Genomic DNA, 11,311 nt, shown 5'->3' with positions numbered 1-11,311 from the left:
CAGCAACTTCGCACAGCCATTGAAGAGGAGTGGACCAACATTCCACAGGCCACAATCAACAACCTGATCAACTCTTTGCGAAGGAGATGTGTTGCACTGCGTGAGGCAAATGGTGGTCACACCAGATACTGACTGGTTTTCTGAGCCCCCCAGACCCCCCCAATAAAGCAAAACTGCATATTTTAGAGTGGCCTTTTATTGTGGCCAGCCTAAGGCACACCTGTGCAATATTCATGCTGTCTAATCAGCATCTTGATATGCCACACCTGTGAGGTGGGATGGCTTATCTCGGCAAAGGAGAAGTGCTCACTAACACAGATTTAGACAGATTTGTGAACAATATTTGTGGGAAATGGTCTTTTCAATTTCAATCAATTTTATTTATAAAGCCCAATATCACAAATCACAATTTGCCTCACAGGGCTTTACAGCATACAACATCCCTCTGTCCTTTGGACCCTCACAGCGGATAAGGAAAAACTCCCCCAAAAAAACCCTTTAACGGGGAAAAAAACGGTAAAAACCTAAGGAAGAGTATATAGAAAATGTTTTAGATCTTTGAGTTCAGCTCATGAAAAATGGGAGCAAAAACAAAAGTGTTGCGTTTATATTTTTGTTCAGTGTATGTTTGTAAGAACTTCTACATCAATAATTTTATGCCTCTGCACTTGTGATGGCTGTGGCTGGGGGCATTATGTTTAAGAGTTGTCTATACATCTGTCTGTCCATACATATGTCTGTACAGATGTCCATCCCATCCTTGTGAACACGATATCTCAAGAACGCCTCAAGGGAATTTCTTCAAATTTGGCACAAATTTCCACTTGGACTCAACAATGAACTGATTGGATTTCGGTGGTCAAAGGTCAAGGTCACTGTGACCTTTCACCTGTCTCATTCTTGTGAACTTGATATCTCAACAACACCTTAAGGGAATTTCTTAAAATTTGGCACAAATGGACTTGGACTGGGGCAGCAATTCTAGTTTTTTCTACCTTGTGACCCCTGATGAGGCTATGTACCTCAGCTCTGCTTTTGGGTTAAAATCAAACCAGGCAGGCCATGTGATCACAGGGACCTTTACACATATATACACATAACATTGTATTCATACTGATTTAAGATACACAACCTTTGTTTTCCATAATGCCTGCAGCCTGACAGCTATGTCGATTTTACAACAGTGAAAGTGTATGATCAGGTTACCTTTTATGACCCCTGTCTCCTTGCACAGAGCTCTCAATGTTCAGAGACCTAAAGTAAAAAATGACTTGATCAGTACATCAAGTAACAGGTCTGGACCACTATGAGAACTAAATAATTTCCTCATTTAGGAAACTGTGGAGGACATTGATAAGAACGGCGATGGCAAGATCAACTTGGATGAATACATCGGTAGGTGACTCCAAATGGACCAGTGACCCCTCCATTCCTTACATGGAGGCCATCTGTCCTAAATGTGTGTGTCCTGCTGCTGCTCCACAGGCGACATGTTCACACCAGAGGATGGGGAAAGCGAGCCAGACTGGGTCCAGACAGAGAGGAAACATTTCTCTGAGTTCAGAGATACCAACAAGGTAAAAGCTACTCAGCTATACAAAAATAGTAATCAATCATTTCAGATTATTTTCCCAACACATGAGATGGTTTCAGTCACAGGTTAGAGTAACAGCTCGCACATGTGGAAACACCATAGCTTGAGGCTGTGTGGTGATTGGATTTCCAGTGTTGGCTGAGTGCCAACCTCTCTGGACATGGAGCTCTGTGGAACTGAAAAGTGCCTGAGAACAAGTCAAATTGTTGTTTTTCAGAAATACTTTAGAAAAATGAGTACACAATAACACATCTTACAGTAATGAGAGTAAATGGAATTTGTTCTTTTCACCCCTGCTGACCACTGGTGAACTGATGTTGACGTGAAATTGTTTTCTCACACTAAGGGCCTGTCCCAATACCCACACCTCCCCCTAGAAATACCCACTTGCACTTGGTTGTGCATGTTCACGTTTAGGCTAGTGGTGTCCCAAAACAGAATTGAGGGAGTGGAAGTGGTTTCCAACACTTAAAACCCGCCCTAGATTCCAAGGGAGCCCTGGCCCACACTTTCAACGAAGTGGAAGATGAAATTTTCCAGAACACCTTAAAAAGTCAGCAACTTTGGCAAGTTTTGGAAAACAATTTGTTACTGTACGATCGGAATGTAGGCCATACAAACAACAGATGGTTGGACTAGCATAAACTCATCAGCAACTTGGTTGAACACAGCGTCAAAATATTTAAACAAATTGCCTTACCCAAATAAAATCAATCAGAACTAGAAGACGTCTTAGACGCCTCCTGTTTTCAGCATTTCTTCTCCGTTGATTCAGCAGACGGAGAAGACTAAACATAGCACATGCCACAACACAAGCGCTGGAGCCAGCATTTTCAAACCTGAATGACTACCGGTATCTCGCGTTGCTACTACGGCCATGCTGATTTGCATGAAGTGGTGTCTCATTTCTTAGGGAGAGATCTCTACCTTAATATTTCTCACTTCCCTCATAAAGGGTTATCTCGCAAGCGAGGGCACTTAATACCAAGTGGAAGATTTAGGTCCCGTTTATAGGACAACGATTTCAACTGAAAACGGTAAACTTTAGTTGCGTTTTGGCTGATCGTTTACACGACAGCGGCGTTTTGGGTGCCTGAAAACGCAACGTTTTGAAAACGGTTCCAGAGTGCAATTTTTTTGAAATGGCAGCGTCTCCGTTGTCATGTAAACTTGCAATATGCAGTTCCTCTGAAAACAGAGACTTTTCGCACATGCGCATTAAGGTTCCAGTCACTAGGCATGCGCGAGAAAGTCAACCGTCACAACAACAATACCGAGTTCTGTTTGTGCTGCTCACCCTGTTGATTTGAAGTGAAGTGTAGATCTGTTACTGTAGCAACTCCACCTCGTCGTCCATCCAGACAAATTTATCTTTGCATGCTTTCGCCATTGTGTCTCTTTGTTTTGGTTTGTAATCACCGTGTTGTAGAGGAAGGCACTTCAGCGCAGGCACATGGCGTCATGCTGTGGTGTTGCTTTGCAAATTTACACTGCCACCCATTGGCCTGGCGTGCATACTACAGCGTTTGCAGTAGATTTTGCAGCTCCGTGTGAATGGGGATCGTTTCAATAACATTGTCATATAAACGCAGGGCCTTAAGGGGTAGAAATGGGATTGGGCCTAAAACCAACTGAAACAGACATGTAAGTATACTTCTGACAGAACTCAGGAAGAATCTTGGAATGAGAAAAATTAAAGGAGAAAAAGTTAAAGATTATTTAAAATGATTTAAAACTAAGTTTAAGAATGAGTTTTCAGTCATTACAAGGTGGAGTAGGGAATGTAAAAACGGAATATTTTTAGTGCTGACTTAAAAGTGGTCAGTCAGGGCTTGTCTAACCACAGAGTGACTTATACACAAGCATTAAGATTTTGAAATCAATTCTCTTGTTGACAGTTAGCCAATGTAAGGATTTTAGAACAGAAGTAATGTGGTCATATGTCCTACCTTTTGTCAGGACCCTAGCACAGCATTCTGAAAAGTAGCACAGAGCATGTCTGTTTGTGTATTTGCAGCCTCCACAGGCCAACAGCAGAATTAACACAAAACTTGAATGAATGTTTATTATCTATTATTGAGCATAGTGTTAGTTCAGGAAGGACATGATATCAAACTCCGTTCACATTCCAGCTACATCAGCTAATCTCAACTGATGAATCAGTTTATTGATGGAAGGGAGTCAGCTCATAGATCACATTATTCTTTTCTATGCAACCAACTGGCAAATCTCATTTAGGGTGCCCCATTTAAACTGCTTTGGCCTGCCTACTGTTGGTGCTTCCACTGCAAGCTGCTTTGCAACCCCCCTCCACCCCAGCTCCTCCTGTTCATGTTCTGTCTGACTTATCAGTGACATTGCTGTTTGTCATTGATGCTTACTCTGTTCTGTTCCCGGGGGGTCTTTGCTACTGCTTTCCCTGCCTTAGGCTTTCCTCATATGCGTGTGGAAGGGCAGAGAAGTGTGCTCTCTCTGTCTTAAGGCTTTCCACGTAGGTGCATGGAAGGGTAGAGAGGTGTGCTCCCTCAGCCTTAAGGCCAAAACACACCGGCGGCGTCATATGACAGCGGCGTCATTGACGCGAGTCAAGTGCCGCCCCCAACACACACAAAAAGCGTCACGCTGCGGGGCGTCAACCGGATTTCTATTGCATACTCCAGTCCGCTAGGCTGGGAAGTACAAAATAGCGCTTTTTCAAGGGTGGCAACGCTGGAAAAATAGGACAATAGCGTAAAGTGCCGTGGTGCGGCACGTCGACGCGCTTTGAGCCGCCGCCGGTGGGGGTTTGTAAATAGAAAATAATGGGGGCAGCTGTTTTGACGCGCGTCGTACGGCGCCGGTGTGTTTTGGCCTTTAGGCTCTCCATGTAGGTGCGTGGAAGGGTTGAGAGGTGTGCTCTCTCTGCCAAAGGGTTTTTGTGTAGGCTGGATGAAAGGCAGAGAGGCCCCAGAACAGAGCCATACCGCCAAATGTAATATTGAAAGTGGAAATAAAGTTGTTGTTTTTTTTTAACTAAAGTGTTCCTGACTAAAGTACAGTTTCAGTTGGTTCTTGCTTAGCTTCCCAGCTTCACCTTTCTTCAGAGTGGATTTAGATGAGTGTGTGCCTCCATTGTGCCTGTTCTTCCTGTTAGCTCCTCAGTAAAGCAGCTGTGTGTTGTACAGGATGGCTTCTTGGATGCTGGTGAGGTGGCCCACTGGGTTTTGCCAGGAGAGGTTGACCATGCTGACAACGAAGCCAAACACTTGATCCATGAGACGGACACCAACAAGGTAGACCTACCACTGCTTTAACACTGCTATATATATGTGGCCTTTGACACAGAAACTTTCAGGCTTCAGGGTGATTTGCAGCTGAGTTTGAAAAGTGAAATATTGAAGTGTCAATAAATGCATCAAGAGACTTTTCAAAACAGTTTCCACTCATAACTGCAATACCATGCACTGTTGTAACTGTTGTAAAGTCAATGGTTTCACAGTGAAAGTCAGTCTCATTGTCAAGTGGTATTTAGTTCCAGGCATGTTGAATCTAAACTGACATGCAGCCTGGGCCTGACTGGAAATTCAAACTTAACTGCGGCTTTGAGAGCACTTGTTTGCACTTGAGCTTATGTGATAAAACTATGATCTCATTTGCAAGGTAGGACTACTGATTCTCCAAACCTTGTGATTTTATTTTGTAGTAAAGTAACAAAAGATGCTTTAGGACAAAGAAATGGAAATGGTAATAAAAACAGGAGTAAAATACTTTTACACTGATACATACAAATGTTTCAGAGTAAAAATAAAAAAATTATTTAGGATGTAGTGGAGTAAAATTGAAAGTTGACAGAAATATAAAAACTCAAGTTAAATTCTGATACTCCCAAAAAATATGGATGTTTTGTAACAAAGTATTATTACTTTCACCACTGTGTAACGTGCCTTGTGTGTTAACAGCTGAGTGCCACTAACCAGGCTGCCATATTTGATGCCCTGGGAATGAGAACAGATTTAATAATAAAAGTAGGACAGGTACAACATGTTGAGGGGTTGGTCAGAAGACAGCCAGACTGACAGCCCATCACTTGTCTGCGCTGTCAGGAATATAAGTTAACATGATGCAATTAATTGGGTAATTGTGAGTTAATTATTAACATCATCTGTCTGTCCTATTTGTCATCACCGAATGTGTCCCCTCCTCTTTCTGTCTTCAATCACAAACCAATGAACCAATGATGGATGGAATCAATCAACAGGACGAGAAAATAACCAAGAAAGAGATTCTGGCCAACTGGAACATGTTTGTGGGCAGCCAGGCGACCAATTACGGGGAAGACTTAACGAAAAGACATGATGAACTTTGATGAACCGTCAGAAGCTCATGTGGGTTTACAATTCACAAGCATGTAGAATTTGGTTACCGTGTTTTGTTTTGTTTTGTTTTGGGGGGGTGTCATAAGGGTATAATCATGTGCCCTCGTTCACACATGCATGCACATACACACAGACATACTTATCCATTCAAGTGCACCATGCACTCACATACTGTGTATGTGAATACCAATGGTACTGATGGTCCAACACACACACTCCTCTTTGTTTTATTTACATATCCATGTGATGTTTTTTTAACTGAGATGCCTCATATCCTCACAGATGACATATTGATGCTGTCCAGTGAAAACTGCGTATCTCCAAAATTACAACCGAACAGTGGATAATGTCCAACCTGCACTGGCAGCCAGCTGGCAGCTGGGAGGAAGCTGTTTCTATGAGCCTTAAAGGTTCAAAAGTGGTCTCAACACATTTGCTCTTATATAATGAGGAGCAGCAACCATTGGAGATACAGAGTTTTTATCTGAGACAGACATATATGAACATTTGCTGTCACTGACTGAAAGGCTGTTACTGAACTGTTTGGGTTTTACTATTAAAGTCTTCTTTTTTCTACAAATGCAGTTTTTTTTTGTTTTACACTAACCTCTCTTCAAACTTCACTTACATTTGTTATATAATTAAAATGATCATAAATATTATTAATTTAACATTACACCTCCCAATTTTACTGTTTTGTTGTTTTTTTTAATGGGCATATTTCCAACCCTGACTATTTCCAGCATACAATAAGACATTACATGTAGTTTGAGGTATTGGTGCTATCAATTTTCAGCAGAATCATATCATTATTATTATCTTACTATATAATGATGAAAACTCGGTCTGTCTGTGGGTGGGTGTGTGTGTGTGTGGGTTTGTGTGTTCCACATTTTTCTCCTCACTGACTTGGTCAACCCATGTGAAATTTGGCACAGTGGTAGAGGGTAATGGGAGGATGCGAATGGAGCAATATTACATCAATTGGCCAAAGGGGGGCGCTATAGCAACCGATTGAAATTGCAAACTTTGAATGGGCATATCTCATGCCCCATATGTCGTACAGACATGAAACTTTGCACAGAGATGCCTCTCCTCATGAGGAATAAATTTGCCTCAAGAACCCATAACTTCCGGTTGTATAGATTTTCCACCATTTTGAATTTGTTGAAAAACACTTAAAATCGATCTCTTCCTAGGAAGTTTGACCGATCTGCATGAAACTTGGTGAACATAATCTGGGGACCAATATCTAAAGTTCCCTCCTGGCAAAAGTTGGAAAACTTACTAAAACTGAGCTTCTATAAGGCAATAAATATTGCGGAAGGCGTGGCTTATCACATAAAGGTGTATAACATCTCAAGGGTTTCACCGATCACCACACAACTTTGTAGGCATATGACCACACATAATCTGAGGGGACCCCTCCATTATTGACCCGATCAAACAAAATGGGGGCACTAGAGAGCTAATTTCTTATCTAGGCCTAACCGCCATATCGATTTTTACTAAACGTGGTAGATATGTAGAACAGGACGCCTCAAGATGACTGGAGAAATTTAACTCTAGTTGGCAACTGGGTGGCGCTATAACAACAGAAAAATACTTAAAAATGGCTAAAATGCGACCGATCGCTGCAGCTCCCCCTGTGGCCAAATGTTTTGGTTTTTTTTCCTCATTTTTGCTATGACTGAGTCATGGTATGGTATGTTGTACATAATCACGGAAACTGTCAGTGTGTCATTCTGTCAGTCAGTCAGTCATTCTACCAGTGCGCCCCACTTTTAAGTCAATACAACATAAACACTTTAACTAGTATAATAACTAAACAATAAGACATTACATGTAGTTTGAGGTGTTGGTCCTTTCAAAGTGCTACCTCAACTACTAATGTACAGTTTTTGCCCACTAACTATCCCACTATTGGCAATGGTACTACTGTACTTTCAATAAAGCAATCGTACTGTCAAATTTACAAAAACTCTGTCTGAATACATTGCTCTTCTTAATGGGTTCAGTTGAGTATTTAACCTGCAATTTCCTATGACCTGTATCCCAAACACACACCATGTGAAACTGCACGTGGGCAACTGTGCACTCAGTGCACTCAACTAGTCCATATTAGTTATTATTATTATCAGTTGTCCTGGGCCCTATTTCAGAAAGCAGGCTCAACAAACTCTGAGCCTAATCCCGATCTCCGGGTCGACTGAGCCTGAGCTGGGAAACTCTGAGTTTTCAGTTCCAGAATAGCTGATCAGAATCAGTTCAATCAACTCTGAGTATGCTCAGCCTGAGAGAGGCGTGTTCACGGCGAGCACCAAAAGCCATCATCAGTAGAGTGCAGATAACATGATATTCAGTGTCCAAAAGCAGAAAGCCACTTCTTTCATCCCAACTGAATCAGAGATTTTAATGACCGTGAAATGAAAAAAAAAAATTAAAGCTGCGAGCAGCGTTGGGCGAGACCTCGGACTCTCGCCGTTTCGGCCTCCAGCTCACGTAGACAGTGCGAAATTATTTGTAAGCGTCGAAATGTCGATGTCAAGGGTATGCAAGGTCATTTTTGGCAATAGAGGGACTTAATATCACAGTACGGTACAATATGTATTTAACGGTCATTATCACAAAAGTAGCAACAGTATTATCAGTAATAAAGGCTTTAGTAGTATGTGATAGATGGAAAACACTGATATATAATGTGTAGATGCTGTTTAAAATGAAGATTCTGCAGCTGCAATCTGTCCTTTAAAGATTGTGACTGACACACACACACACACACACACACACACACACAGAGGTCTGTGTCTGTGAGAGTGAAGGCATTGTCATGACGATTAATGAGTTGCATGCAGCAGAGGGAGAGACGAGCTGTGAGACCAGGCAGATTAACATGGCTTTAAAATGTCTCAAACTCCTCCCTTTAATTCCCAAACTGTGGGTCCAATCTGAGTATACCAGCAGAGAGATACACTCGTCCTGAACGCAGAAATATAGTTTTTATGTTTGTGGAGTCAAAAATGCGATCTTGGTCGCAAGTTTAAGATGTGTTGCCCCTCATGTTTTCTTTTGAAGATCGTCAGGAGGTTTTGTGGCACGTCACCTTTGAGCGCTTATAAAATCCAAACCGTTCCAGTAATGACAAAGTTATTTAGATTATTTGTTCAGCAGGGTGTGAGCTGTCATGTGTGCGAGTTTGAGGCTGATACGATAAACGGTCTAGGAGGAGATATTTTTTTAAAAATACAGCCGAGGTCCCTAAAAATCTAATACGACAGGTGCAGTTAAACAGTATGAGGTGGGAGTGGAAAAGATTGCAGAGCATGTTAATGGGTAATGTGAAGTGATGTGATGTAATGTGATGAGTTAATGTGTCTAATATACAGATAATATAGAAACATTTTTAGATCTTAACAGTCTTCATATATTGTAATATAATTTGCTATATCCTCTTATTCAGCTGTAATCTGATGGAGCCCAGATGCACAGGGCACAAACTCAAAATCAAACACAAAAATGTTGTACAGTTGTTTTGCCTGTACTTGTGTCATTCTGTCAATATTAAGCTGAGGTTAATTGAATTGCTGAATTACTGTGAAATGACTTCTGATTCACGTAATCTCCTTTATTCTCAGATGGAGCTATTATGGGATATTGAGTTCCATAAATGAGCCAGTTACACCACTGAATCTATGAATATATGAAAAGTATTCATCAAACACTGCATCATGTATCCACGTAGATTAATTTCTGATTAACACTGACAAACCTGCAGTTCTGTGGAATTCTTCTTTTTTTAAAGATTAATTTTTGGGCTTTTGTTGCCTTTAATGACAAAACAGCATAACGTTATGGGGGGAGAGGGAACGACACGCACGGGAGGCTGCAGGCTGGGTTTGAACCCGCGCCCGTTGCATCAGGGACTGAGCGTCAGATCACAGGGCGTCTGCTCCATCCACTAAGCCACCGATGTTCCGTTTAAAGTACTTTGATAATCAATTCTGATTTATGTCCAGGGAAAACCACAAAAACGAGCACAAAGTCTTCTCAGAGCCAGAGACACTTTTTCTTAAGGCACAACAAACCACTGTCTCTCTGATGTGTTCAGTGTCTCTGATGTTATAAAGAAAAGAATCATAGGACAATGCATAAAATGTGCTGTGATGATAATGTAAATCCTGGATGTGTATTATTTGATATATTTGGGTGGAACAGATTGTTAAGATAAATGATATTGTGATGTGAAATTGTATCTTTCCCAGACACTCCTCCGGGGAGACATCCAAACAGGGTCTAATCACCTACTCCTTACGCAACAGCCTCTGAATAAACTGTGCCTCAACGTCCACCACTTCATTCACTAAAAGGACACGCAATGTTTCTCCTTCCTGCTACACACTCAGCAGGGGGGTATTCCATCAAGCAGGCTAAAGGCAAATCCAGGCTTAAATGGCCAAGTCTGGCTAATATAAGCCAGAGTTCTGTTCCATCAAAGTGGCTAAGATTAGCCTCACATCGGTAACCATGGAAACCATGGATCTGGCTAAGCCTGATCGAACTAAACTCCGGTTTCCATTCCATCAAACTGAGCCACAACTCCGTTCCATCAAGGTGGTTAACCTGAATCCCAGCCTAGTAACCATGGTAACTTATGCTGCCGGGCAATCCTGGTCTGTAGCAGGATTAAGTCGAGGATTGGCTCCATCTAAAATGTTCAATAGACAAGAACAGACACCTAAAAGACAGTTCTGCCAGTGCTTTTACACACTCACAACTGTCATGTAATGATAAAATAATATGTAGATCATAAAATATATAACATAATTAATTAAAAAAATTAACTATTAAAAAACAAATTAAAATGTAATAAAAATAAGATAATAAAAAAAAAACCCACTTACAACAGTAAAGCCATAATCAATTTAATAAAAACAAAACTATAATAAAATGAAACTGAGGTATTAAAAAAAAAGATTGTACAAGAATTGCTGCTTCCTGCTTCTGAAGAGTGCAGACGCTTTCCTGCTTGCTCCAGCCTGCTTCCTTCTTTACTCTGCTTTTTAATCGTTTTACTCCTTCTACAAATCCTGGAAAATCTCTATATCCATCATTTCATGAATTATTTTAAGTAAACCAAGACTTTGAAGAACATTTTTATATTTTTAACCAATTTGACGAGCCAGCAGCATGTCCGGGGGAAGAAACCAAACAAATTCCTTCTGTGAACGCTGTCAGAGATATCAACAAGAAATTAATGAGCTACAAGCACGGATTTTTGCTTTAGAATCTGAAAAAGGACTTCACAAGACGCTCCCAGTGACATCCGGTGGTAAGAAGCCCACAGTTACTTTCAGTAAAAAGG

General features: G+C 41.2%; 1 protein-coding gene across 5 annotated transcripts in view; it reads left to right on the top strand.

Annotated features, from left to right (window-relative positions):
* rcn3 (reticulocalbin 3, EF-hand calcium binding domain) overlaps nucleotides 1-11,311 on the top strand; it is a 30,126-nt gene that overhangs the window by 7,975 nt on the left and 10,840 nt on the right. For 2 of the 5 annotated variants that reach the window (XM_050070299.1, XM_050070297.1), the window contains exons 5-7: nucleotides 1,335-1,395; nucleotides 1,486-1,577; nucleotides 4,759-4,866. In XM_050070299.1, the coding sequence (XP_049926256.1) occupies nucleotides 1,335-1,395; nucleotides 1,486-1,577; nucleotides 4,759-4,866 (261 nt within the window). Of the gene's footprint in view, nucleotides 1-1,334; nucleotides 1,396-1,485; nucleotides 1,578-4,758; nucleotides 4,867-5,831; nucleotides 6,530-11,311 lie in introns of those variants that run through there. The other 3 variants (XM_050070298.1, XM_050070300.1, XM_050070296.1) reach the window with 3 other exon arrangements.

The sequence above is a fragment of the Epinephelus moara genome, chromosome 18, assembly GCF_006386435.1.
Source record: "Epinephelus moara isolate mb chromosome 18, YSFRI_EMoa_1.0, whole genome shotgun sequence".
Classification (NCBI taxonomy): Eukaryota; Metazoa; Chordata; class Actinopteri; order Perciformes; family Serranidae; genus Epinephelus; species Epinephelus moara.
Note: the sequence above shows the minus strand (reverse complement) of the source record. Positions and strands in the feature narration are given on the sequence as shown.